Source organism: Macrobrachium rosenbergii, chromosome 19, assembly GCF_040412425.1.
Source record: "Macrobrachium rosenbergii isolate ZJJX-2024 chromosome 19, ASM4041242v1, whole genome shotgun sequence".
NCBI classification, from domain to species: domain Eukaryota; kingdom Metazoa; phylum Arthropoda; class Malacostraca; order Decapoda; family Palaemonidae; genus Macrobrachium; species Macrobrachium rosenbergii.
This window is the reverse complement of record NC_089759.1, coordinates 26,643,348-26,656,656: the sequence shown is the minus strand read 5'-3', so window position 1 is coordinate 26,656,656 and position 13,309 is coordinate 26,643,348. Positions and strand designations below refer to the sequence as shown.

The window sequence follows — 13,309 nt, the reverse complement described above, 5'->3', positions numbered from 1 at the left end:
ATTAAACAGCCATTGAGACAACACACTCTAATCTGAGAATGCCTTTACTCTAACCAATCAGTCTACAGTATTATCTATGTATGTAATAATGTTCGTACTCAAGTTTTTCTTTCAGTATGAAAACTTTAATAACTCTCAGAAATTCATTCTTTACACCATGCATCATTAGCACCTTCCACATCAGTTCTATCATAAGCTTTCTCTACATGCATCCATGTTACTCAGCAGTTCTCAGTTTCTGCTATTATCTAAGAAAGAAATTATGGTTTGTAGGAAAATGAACAATATTTGGAGACTGGTATTTCTGCAGAATAATCCTAGGAAAAAGTAGCTTTTTTTTATAGTTGATTGTGCGCGTCATGAGTTAAATGTGGAAGAAACTGATAAAGAAGTAGGTAATGTCGGTGAAAGGTGTAGAGTGCCTTGTGTGAATAAGAGTGGAGAAGGTCAATAATCTCCTTATACAATCAGGCTTGTACATAGCTTCAAATGTTTTCTTTGGTTCCTGCTTTTTGTCATTCACCTTCTCTGCCAGTCTATTACAGGTATCATGTGTAACATTTATTTCCCCAAAAAGTCTGTACAAGTTAACAGTTTTTCTATTTCTTCTCTCTCTACTTTGCTTAATCTATCTGATTTCTATGAACTTGCCATCGATGTGTATAAATGGATTGATTATTTTCTAAAATTTATGTATTTGGGAATCAATAGTAAAAGTCAGTAATTTACACATATTTCTGTTTGATACCAATTTGTTTTTTTTTATAACTTTCAACTGCTAATTTTTTCCAGTTTTCTTTGATGTGTATATCTGTCATGGTTTTTCTTGCAGGAGAGCATCTCTTGTCAAGTGATAGTCCCATCAGTGGGGGTGATGTGACACTTGATCCTGTGTCACCTCTTTCATCGACCTTTCCCTTGTCTGAGACTGAGCCTGATTTTAACCTTGAGTTTAATCTCGATGAAGCTCTGAAGCTGGTTGGACTTAATTGTTCAGAGACTGGAGAGACTGTTTGGAAGGTGAGTATTTTTTTCATGGTTAGTTTGTTTTTCTTTGGTAGAATCTGAAGGTATGATTTATAAGTGATGGACCTTTTGTACTTACATGTAAGTAGGCACTTAGCTGTATCTTAGTTTCATATAAAATCCTTCTTGCCAGTACGTGTAAGTAGGCAGCTAGCTGTGTCGTAGTTTCATATAAAATCCTTCTTGTCATTAGTACTTAAGTGGCTGTTATTTAAAGAATTGCACCCCTAAAAACTACCTGTAGTATATGAAACTGATTATGTTACTCTTGATTATTGTGGTCTTATTGAAATAGCTAAGGCATTCATAACTTTGTTACTCCTCATTTTTTCTTTTTGTGTTGTCAGGTCAAATCTTTGTAATGATGTATGATTTTTGAGTATGATTTTGATAGTTCTTAGAGCATGGAAGCTATGTCAAGGTGTATACATCCTCCTCCATAGAATTTGAGCAGCTTATGCAGTTGATTAAAATGAAAGAATTGTATTAAACTCTACTTTTAGTGCTAGAAGCAGAGTATTGCTAGGTAGAAGCTGTTGGGAATCACTCATCAGAATAGGTTGTAAGTCCCCTAATGGTAGTTTCATGAGAAAATGCTAAGGGTGATCCCATTCTAAGGATGAGCAAGCCTGACTTCTTTGTTGATGACCAGTGCTTGAATACCTTAAGGCCTTAAGGTTACAGCTTTAGACAATTGTTAAATTAAGTGGACAAAATTTTCAGTAGAAATAGAAACACTCTGGTCAAAATAAAGACATCATGCTTTATAAATGTCTGTGACCCACCAGGATGAATATAACACTTAAATATTAGCATTCTCAGAAGTGATGCATTGCCTTTTAAGTAGATTCCCTGTGGCACAGCTTGAAAGAATTTTAGGATGCCAAATTGTAGTATTGGGGTTAAAACCACCATATGAAGTCAACATTTCAGTAAATATAGAAAAACCAAACATTCCTTAAAGAAAGGAAAGTTGGAAGTGAGAGTGAGAGGTTTCACTTATCCATTAAAAAACCAGTGCAAGGTACAAAACTCTATCTTGACAAAAAAAGACCTAGAACGTATTAATATTATAGTAGAAAGGGTGATGATATGAAACAAATAATTAAATCTGATTCCAATTAAATATATCTTAAATGCCTTAGAATCCAGATAATTCTGAACAAGGTAAGGAGAAAACAGGTAAAAAATATAGCTAACATAATATTTATTATTTTGTGACATTACTTTAGACAGTATCACAGGATTGTAACTTTTTCATTCCCCATTGTTTAAATGGGGAAGTATATATTTTTTCATACCCATCATGTCATAGTGTACTTGTGTAAGGGGAATGAATGAAGTCTTCCTGTTCCTTCATGTTATCCCAAAATAAGAACTCATTTTATATGCCCTTCTTGTAGGGACAAACAGTGTTCTCAGCAGTAAGCTTGTGCAGTGTGTGTGTGAACTGGTTGTTGGATCAGTGGTTTATCTGTGCTCAGAGACAAGTTTGTAACCATCGTGCATCCAAGACTGATTGATACTGCTTCTGACTTCGCCTCCCCTGCCCCCTTGACCTCTTTATTTGTTCCTCCTTTACTGCTTTGTTCTCCTTGTTTTGCACCCTCACGTACTGTCTCAATGTTGCCTCCAGTCCCTGTGCTTGTGCATAAGATACTGTAACTTAGCTGAATTCCTCTAGAGGTTTGCTGCTCTCCCACCTGTGGTCTTGTTTATACCTGTGTCTTTGCCACGCCTGTGTACTTAACTGGTCCCATGTGCTTGACTGCTTTTGTGGCTGCTGCCACAACTGTCTCTTCAGCCGTGATGGTAGTCTCAGTGTGTGATTCTACTCTACCCTAACATAAAGGTTGTTCTTCTCCTGACTGATCACTCCCCACTTCATTTAATCCTCATTCAACTTGCTGGATGGCTGCCGAGATGGATGCTTGAGAGATTCTTCAGGGAGAGTTTGGCACTGTTTCCTTTGGCAGAAGATGCAGTCAAATCTCATTACCTCATCTGTGATATGTTTTTGTTCTTTATGTTCATGTTGTGTACTGCTTGCTGCTATAAGTGATGATGAAGAAGAGGGTTGCAGCTTTCTTTGGCTCTCTCTTGCTTCCTTTCTTCAATTAAACCCCATCCCTTGTGTATGTCCAACACTTTGGCTCCAGTTATTTTTTCTGAAGATTTTCTTTTTGTATAGGGGGAGAAGTTTACCTCCACTGCAAGTAAGAATGCCATTGCTAAACAGTGCTGCAGCCTTGTCATCCTCTTCTGTCAGGTCTGTTTCTCAACTGAAGTCCATTCATTGGCTTCAGTTCTCTTTAAATCAGAGACAGAAGTTTTACGCTGCAATGCCTCTAGCCCTTGTTTTCCAGTCAAAGGAGTTGTTCATAATCACCTCACTAGTGCTGGGCTGCTTCACAATTATGTCGTTCCATGTAACCTTAACAGCATGATGGTTGGGAGCGCTCCCAGGACAAGCCACCAAGCAGAGATGGTCAGAGTTCTGCCATCCCCACCAGTCTCCTTAAATCCAGTTGGAGTCTGTTTTCAGTAAGTTTGGACCTCTTTTTGGTGCTGAATTGTCACTGGCTCTAGCACAAGACTATTGCCCAAATTTCATGTTCATTCATTCCATAAGAGGATTTTTGCCAACTCAAGATGGGAGCATGTGAAGTTCTAGTTCTCTTGTCTTTCCTGACTCTTAAATTCAACTATGAGCTTTCTGCAGGAACTTAGTGTTGTCAGAATGACATGGGAAGATTTTGTTTATAAAATGTCTCCCAAATATCTCTTGATGTTTGATTGTCGTGTCTGATTGTTGCTGTGGGTTGTGGTCTACTGATTAGGAGGGGTATAGGCCAGTCATCTTCATCTTCATTATGACCTTCATCCCTCCTTTATTTGTAACACAAGAAGGGTTGTGCTCCCTGGAGTACCTACAATCACATCTGCTGGGTGAGTGTCATGTCTTTGGGATTTCTGACTTACCATACAAATCCGTTGGTTTGAGGAAGCTCCAACTGCACAGATATTACTCAAACCTAGCAGAATTAATCGACTTCCTCGTCAGTGTCCTTCCAAAATTTGGATTTAGGCTATTTATGGTTAATGAGTTGTAAATGTTTTTCTATATACAAACTTTTTATTCATAAGTTTAGGTGCCATTCTCCCTTCTTCACTCTTCTTGGCTGAAATTGATGCAGGATATTGGAGCATGTTTTAGGCATGAACTTTCATCTTTCAATATCTTTGTAGCTGATGCTGGTGGGAAACATTTGCACTAAATAAAGCTATTTATGATGAATGGTTTTGTAGAAAATGTGTTGTATAGGAAAAACATTTTTTTAGCCTCAGTCTCATTATCTCATTACTAGTTCATGAAATTTTTTAAGTGCATAATAATGACTGTTTGTCATGTCATCCCCAAGATTATGCTTTTACTGCATGGTCACCTCAATGACTTTTTGTAACTGAAAGTGCAAGAGAAACTAGATATACATGTAAATTGTGAGCAGAAAACTCATGGCCAGGGCTGTAAGAGTCCTGATTGTGCTACTGTGGCAGAGAACAAGCAGCATTTGACATGGAATATGGAGAATGCTAATTTGAAAAGATATGTTGGAAAGATGATCAGAGGAGTAATTATATTTTATTCAGGGGAAACAATATTCAGCAGTTCTTGTTTTCGTATTTTTACATATGCTTAGGAAAATTTAAAAATAGATTTTAATAGCATATTTTTTAAGGAGCATTGGCTCCCAGACAGGATTAAAGTAAATAAATGTACACTGGAGTGATTAGTGTACTGCTTTGCCATCAATTATGTGCTGGCCAGAAATCACCATCATCTGTTGTAGCAACACTCTTCAGAGGTTGGGCTAGCAAATGGTAGTCGTATTAGTACAGTAGTTTTTGTGGCAGATGTACACTGTTGGTCATTTTATATGGAGACAGTTAGCAACTGAAAATCCAAATTATTGTGTTACTTTCCAAATACAGGTATACCTCATATGATGTTGGCAAATGGTTCCAAAACATGTGACTTAAGTCAACTTAACTCGGATTAGCTGCCTCTAAAAACAACCTTGACATGCAATATGCTCCTTGTGATGATATTATTTTTGAGAATTCAACCTTTTTGTGGGCTTTTTATAAAAATCTACATGTTTCTTCATAATAATGTAAAGGAGACCCAAAGCAATTCAATTCACCAAAAAGTGAACCAACAGTAAGCACCCTATGAACAACCAATAATGTTGCTGACTGATGTAAATTCGAATAAAATGATGCAAGTGACTTGTTTTTCCTATTATTATATGAGAAAAACTGCACAAAGTTGAAAACATCTTGACTTGAAATGACTTAACACAAGGTATGACTGTTCATAATTTTTCAGAGGCTGTAGAACAATTGAATGGCTGCAAAGTTATTCACTCATCTTTTGTTAATACACTAAAAGCCTGTCATTGTATTGTAAGAAGCCAGGTTGGAAGTTTATGAAAGGTATATTTATACTAAAGATTCACACACGAAATAGGATTCTCTTTAATTTAGAAGGATTGTGAGAGACCAAGAGCCAAAGAGGGGTATCCAATTTTCCTCGAATTGCAGGAGGCTATACATGAGAAACTAAAACTTAGCTTAAGATATATGTCATAATACTAATCCAAATACATTCTGAAATTTTAAAGTTTGGGGACCATTTTTCATGAAGATTTGCCAAGAGGAAGAGGAGTAAGAAGGCCTAGAAATTTGTGAACAAAAATACAACTGTGAGAAGAACCATATTACACTACCTGTAGTGGATTCCTTTGCTTTTAAAATTATTAAAAAAATTATCGAACTGTGGACCACCATAGTCACTGAAAGATGTGTAAATAAAATCTTGAATTGCAAATGCTATGAAACAGGATAGGTATGTCAAGTGCAATAGAATCAAGAAACAAAACATTAATAATAAAAAAGATGGTAATGTGTAACAAACATATAAGAAGCTCTGAAGACAGAAGAGAGTTGAGAGAATCCATCTGCTCGTTAACAAAATCAAGGGTAAATCTGAAGTAAATTTTTTAATAATGATATCCTTGACAATGAAGTAATTATTTTGATGGTTAGTAATCTATACAGACTGTAGTTAATGGTTGCAATGAAAGTTGGCTTTTATGCACAATGTATTTTCTTATTTTCATTGACTTAAATCTCTTATAGTAAAGGCTAAAAACGAAATATTTCCGAGAATACTACCTTGTGTAACAACTGACAAGACTTATCTTGGCTTACCACAGTATAAATTTCATGAGAGAACACAGCTACTGGCCACTTAAAAACTAAGCTTATATATAAGAACTTTACTGATAATCAAGTCAAAAGCCTCCTTAGAATATGTGAACAATTTTCAACTTATATTAGGTGTCAAGGATGTCTTGGATGTAACTGATCAGATCTCAGATAGTATCAGAAGTATATAATTTTTTCTTTTAAGAATACCAGCTGTCAGGATGTGTATAGGTTCTTGCAAAGGAGCTTGAAAGTTTATTTTATAGGAACTGTAAAGAACATTGCAAAGGTGGAAAAGTGGCTGTAATTATTGCAGGTAGTACTCGTAAAACCCATTGAAGTGGGCACAGTATGTAATAGTTTCTGCCCATTTGAAAACATGCTGTTGTCTTTAGCAAATGTAAACAGTAAAATACACCATGTGTAGTGGGAATTACTGTGGATATATTTTGCAAAAATAACTGGAGTAACTTAACTAGATTGTCGCCCAGTTTCTTGAGGTTGTTGAGGACTTCAATGTTTCTTGAATGGAAATATTTATGGTGAGAAGTTGCTTAGGATAAAAAGAATCAGGAAGAGTATTAGCAAATAACTTTGTTTTCAAATGCCTTTGAAGTAGTCATGATTTGATTTTTTAGTGGTTGACAGTTTTTCCAATAATTATGAAGGTGTCTGAAGTAAACATTTGTTTCTAAGGAATGGCATCATAGATAGGAAGTTAATGCATGTAACTCTGTCTACTAACAGCCAGCTTTAAGATGTAGGATTGGTCTGAGTCATTGTAAGGACTGCTGGCTTGGTGTATTTTATCTGGAAGTTCTCAGATACATTAACAAGGGATTGGCTGGTTGTACACACTTTTTAGGTGTCCAGTTTATTAGCATAATTTTACTTGCGCTACGATGGTTTACATAAATTTCTATAGGTAGGCAGCTTAAATAAATCCTTCTTGATGGTCTAGTCTTTAGAAGTCATATGAATTTTTTATCATACAGAATTCTCAATTTTTTGTGATCTGGCAAATTGTTATATATATCCTACTCATGTCCTGCAAACACAAACACAATTACAGTATTCTACAGCAGTCTGTGCAATTTATTTTCACAGTGTCTAGACTCTGATGATAGCAACAGTGACGATTTAAATGAAAAATCTGTTGAAGAGGCCAAGAGTGAGGGGGAAAATACTTCGGATATTGCAAGTGACAACCTGGACGACATGATCCAGGCCTCCCAGTTCCAGCCTCAGCACCCACGAGCAATACAGGTAAGTAGTATCCTCAGTGGCATGAATTTTGTTCATTGGCAGGAAAACCTGTAAGTTTGTTATGTAAAGCACTCTCTGTGTCCCAAAATGTGCATTTTTCCTGAACTATAGCAATGACCTTTGCCTAAACTTTCCTAGCCTGGGCCTATCCCACAGTCTTGTACAGTATTTCTTTATATTAGTGTATGTTTCTGGTGCTATAATTTCAATCCTATTCAAGATATTTTGGAGCAGTATTGTTATATATGTTATGGTATATGAAAGTTTTCCCTATTACACTATCCAAACCATGTCTTAAGACAGTTGAAGTGATGTAGTCATTTGGAATGGCATCTGTTTTGTGTGCATAGTAAAACACCCCCACCCTCTCTCTCTCTCTCTCTCTCTCTCTCTCTCTCTCTCTCTCTCTCTCTCTCTCTCTCTCTCTCTCTCTCTCTCTCTCTCACACACAACACACACATTATAGATATTATTTGACAATGTACGGCAATTTTGAGGTTATTAAAGAGATTTAGCAACATTAATACAAAAAAGGACAATATACAGCACTATGGTAAGAATAAATGTTGTTGGAAATGGTTTTGAAGGGCATTGTAAAAATAGTGTAGGAGATTGAAAGAGGATGAGGATAGCACATGATAGCACACAACTGGGGTAGGCTTAACCATACTGTATATACATCTTAAATTTAAACATTTTAATACTTTACATATGAACTTGATCTTTACATGTTCTTTAACACTGGAACCCTAATATTTACAATGATTTATGAACCACACTGGTGACTGTGTGGTGTATTTAATGATGAAGCACACTAACTTATACCAGGATACCTTCAACAAATTGTCTACCTCTCATGGAGCTTCAAAGGTGGTGGTTCCATCTTAAAAAAAGTTAACAGTTTTCAGGGCTTCATTGCTACAACTTTTTGATACTTACACTTTTTCTGTGAAAAGGCTTGAAAAAGTCATGTTGGTTGCAGATTCCATTTTGCAACTGTTAACAACATGTGTGCAAGAAAGAAGGATCTCACTGCAGCTGAGTGCTAGCAGGTAATACCATGTTAGTAGCTGGTACTAACTCATGAACCTGTTGGTATCAGCCTGAGCGTATATTTAATATTCTGAAAATATTTTGTAAATTTCAAAATGTAAAAATCTCTGGTGTCAGATTATCATCATTTCCAAAATTTAAAATACTGAATTATACAGAGATAATATGTGTAAATTTGATTTAGCTAACTTGATAATTTTTTCACAAAATGTGAATGATAGCAATGTATGTTATTTATTTTCCTACTCTCTAATAAAAAAAAAACTATCCTGAATTGATTGAAATAACTGAATGGTGTAAGGGGAAGCATCTGTAGAATAGCTGTGACAGCTTAGCAGTCTTATCAGCAGGAAAAAATACATCTGCTGTTGGGTGTGTTTCCCTCATATTTCTTGGACTTAACACTACTTCTGTGATCAGTTTTGGCTACGGTAGTTGTTGAATGATTAGAAAAAAAGGATAGTATACTTGCCTGAACCCTTAGCCCATACTAGTATTCTGCACACACACACACCGGCCTTACCTAAAATACATATTAAATCAATTAAACTCACAAAATCCACAAAACTGTCTAGTAATTTAGTAGGATTACAGTTCAAGAAACCTTTTTCATTTGAAATTTACCATAAAAAGCTATTGAAACTGTAGAGGAAATTGTGAAACACTCAGTAAAGAAAATAATCAAATCCACATGCATCAAGTGAAAAAAAAAAACCAAAACAAATAAGGAAGCCTTGTTCTGTATCACAAAATACTGCCAAATAAGCAGATTTTTCCTTAAAATCATCCTGTGCAGTAAGGTTACAGTATATATGAGTGAAAGAGACTGCCTGATTATGGTCAACCGTACAGTACTCTTAGAATCAGTAATGTTATGTAATGTGTATATATAACAGTTGATAGTTAAAACCAAAAATCTGAAGGTATAAAGTACTGTATTGTGTATTACTCATATGTACTTTATCTGTGGTTAACTCGTGGTCTCGTCTACCCTACCCGAACCTGTATGGATGATACATGCAGGCTGCATTTGCGAACACTTATGATTGAGTGCACAGGTCAGGAACAGTAAAGATGAAAAACAAGTCATTTGAGAAATAACACTACACAAATGATACATGCATGTGCTTTTAGAATACAGTCATTCTGTATGTTATAGTAGAGTTTGGTATTGTATGTACTGTACAATGCTCAAATTAAAAAGCAATAGTAAGTGTTGTATTATAATTAATTTAAACTTTTGTACTCTTGCTGTCAGCTATATTTCTTTACATAGAGATGTGTGTTACCTCTGCTGTATTTTTTTCTTTTGAAGAGTTCATAGTACTGTAAAACTGAACTGGTCCCATGCAAATTGCAAAAAATGTTAATAAACTTCAATAGTAAATTTGAATTACTTGAAGTTAGTAAACCCTTTCTCCCTCTCTTTATCATATGCCTTTTCATAGCCATACATCATTTTCACACATTACCCAAGGAAAATATTTTAATTCTACTCTCAAACATTTTGTCTTGTTTGAAGAATGTTTCTCATGTGATATAGTGGCAGTAAAAGGTATTATATCTCAGCCCCAGAAAGTGATACTGATAATAATGGAAGGTGTAGCCATACATCATTTTCACACATTACCCAAGGAAAATATTTTAATTCTACTCTCAAACATTTTGTCTTGTTTGAAGAATGTTTCTCATGTGATATAGTGGCAGTAAAAGGCATTACATCTCAGCCCCAGAAAGTGATACTGACAATAATGGAATGTGTAGCCGTACATCATTTTCACACATTACCCAAGGAAAATATTTTAATTCTACTCTCAAACATTTTGTCTTGTTTGAAGAATGTTTCTCATGTGATATAGTGGCAGTAAAAGGTATTACATCTCAGCCCCAGAAAGTGATACTGACAATAATGGAAGGTGTAGCTATAGAAACTTTTAAGTTGGAGACAGGGGATACCTGTAACACCAGTAACATGTGTGACTGATGATGCCACTGTCATAGATAGTTAGGGGTCTGTTACTGGAACAAGAGGGCTACTTGGTGACTTATGGTCAAGACCAAGTGCCTTCCTCACTATCTTGGTAGGCTGGGGCACTATTCAAAGTCTCACACATGAAAAGCCTAAGCATAAGGCAAGATTACAAAAGCAATAGCCTGTTTGATTGGACAGGACAGCCATACACACTCTCAAGAAGGGAGGTCAGGAAGGATCACAAGCAGATTAGATATATATGAGACAATCAGCACACAGCATTCAGTTCCCTACACACTGAACTCATTGTTTGAGTCATGTTTATTGCTATTGCGACTGTACTCTACTTTTTCCCAGAATCATACTGCTGTCTGCCCAGTTGAAGGTGCTTGTGTCTAATGGGTTAGTTTGTCAGTCATTGTGAAACTATCTTCTTTTGGAAGAGGTTCATTTGGTGTCATAGTTCCGATAAAAGAGAGGTTACTGTTCTTCGATATGATCTTATCCGTTTGGTATTATATTGTCACGAAATTTATGGTTGGAGTCTTTACATTATTTTTTATGATGGTAATGGTAACTGATACATGTCAAAAGTTTCTGTAGTAAATGCTGTGCATTTGTTTGCTCTAATATATATATTATTTTCTTGGCACCAAATTATTGTGAAGCTAGCTGTTGTATAATTTTACAGTTTATAGTTATTTTTTATGTTGTTGCAAAAAATTAGTAAAATTATTTCAAAGAGAACTGGTGGAAAATGTGATGATTAAGTTTTGGGGGCCAAATTACTTTACTCATACAGCAGTTATTTACTTCTAATATTAGATGAAAGCATTACTGCATGTGTTGTATTAGATTGTGACTTCTCTTTATTACAAATAACGTATGGAAGTAAAATTATTTGAGATTACAGTACTCTTGTAGTGTGTTTATTTTCCTCGTATGGCAGCTATTTACCGCTACAGTAATATCAAACAAAAGCATTACTGCTTGTATTAAATTAGATTGCGACTTCTCTTTATTATTTTATGGAATTAAAATTGTTATTTGAGATTACTCTTGTGTTACACTGGATCTGACTGAAAGCCTACTATGATTGATAGCCTGGTTATATATGTTGATAATCTTAATTTAAAAATTAGTGGGTATAGTGCAATTTTGCGTGAATGTTATGTAAATGACTTTTGGATAGCATTATTATTTAAATATTTTCTTCGTGATCTATATTTTATCTTAGCCATGATGGTCCAGTCCCATCAGCTCTGGGCACCTTTTCCTATCTTCCGTGTTTTACTTGCCTTGTGTACCTCTTCAAGATATTTTCACTACACCACTTCCACTCGTGCATCAGTTAGATATGCCTCTCATCTGTCCATGTTTATCAGCTCTAAAAAATATTTGTTTCATTGATGCATGACTGCGTTTCCTTTGGGCACATTCTCTGCACATATCTTTTATTCCAATGTCGAAGACAGCTTTTTCTCTCTTAAAGAAGTTGCTGAGGTTCACCCTTGGATTGTCATTACTTAATTTTTTCATGCCTGGTTACCTCATCCATCTACATGACATTCTTTTGACATGCAGCATCTCATTCAATATCCCTTTTCCTTCTGTATCTCTCCTTCATTTTCTCATCTTGCTGACTCAGCGACCCATTCTTGAATAATACATTATTATTTTTATTATTATTATTCAGAAGATAAAACCTATTCATATGGAACAAGCCCACAGGGGGCCATTGACTTGAAATTCAAGCTTCCAAAGAATGTGGTGTTCATTAGGAAGAAGTAAGAGGGGGTAAAGGGAAATACAGAAAGAAGAGATCCCACTTATTAAAACAGGAAAAAATGAATTAATAAATGCATTAAAATGCGAGGAGAATAGTATTGGGGTAGTAATGCATTGCACCTTCGCTTGAACGTATGAAGTTCAAATTGCATGACATCCTCTGGGAGGCTGTTCCACTGTCCAGTGGTGTGTGGAATAAAAGACCTCTGGAACTGAGAAGTTTGACATTGAGGCACATTTACTACATATTGATGCTGCTGTTCAGCGAACCTGGTTGCTCTCGGCAGTAAAGGGGATCAGGGATCATTTGTGACTGTGAAAGATCTCTGTTGAAATACAACTGATGAAAAAGTGACAAACAAGAGACCATCCGTCGATGATCCAAGTCATTTATTAGGAAACAGAAACCTATCACCATGAACCACTCTGTCTAAAAGAGATAAATCTCTGGCAAAAGCAGACATCCACACTGGAGAACAGTATTCTAGTAGAGGGAGTACAAATGATCTAAAACAGGTTACATTGATTTTATTATTGTTATAAATATGAGGCCTTATGAACAATACCTAAGTTTCGTGCAGCATTTGCTGAAACTTTCAAAGGTTACACCTAGAATAGTTAAAGCTTCAGGCTCGTCCAGCAAAGTTCCATTCACCTGAAGGGGAGGATTGGGTGGGAAATCTGTTCGAGATCTGCTATTCAATAGTGTTTTTGTTTTACTGGAGTTCAGTCTCATACCCCACCAACTATACTATTCCCTGATCCACTCCATGTCCCGGTTGAGGCTGAGGGCGGCTTCATTTCTCAAAAGTGGTGACTTTACACCCACAAGTGTTGCATCAGTGGCATACTTAACAATCTTGCTTTCCAGGCCAATGACCATGTCACTTGTATACACTAAAAATAACAGTGGACCAAGAGCACTTCCCTGTG

At 35.9% G+C, this 13,309-nt stretch overlaps 1 protein-coding gene across 7 annotated transcripts in view; it reads left to right on the top strand.

The window, feature by feature from the left end:
* The window catches only part of cnc (cap-n-collar), a 455,033-nt gene that overhangs the window by 54,239 nt on the left and 387,485 nt on the right, over positions 1–13,309 (top strand). For all 7 annotated transcript variants that reach the window (XM_067121352.1, XM_067121351.1, XM_067121345.1 and 4 more), the window contains 2 exons: positions 833–1,020; positions 7,405–7,563. In XM_067121352.1, the coding sequence (XP_066977453.1) occupies positions 833–1,020; positions 7,405–7,563 (347 nt within the window). The remainder of the gene's footprint in view (positions 1–832; positions 1,021–7,404; positions 7,564–13,309) is intronic.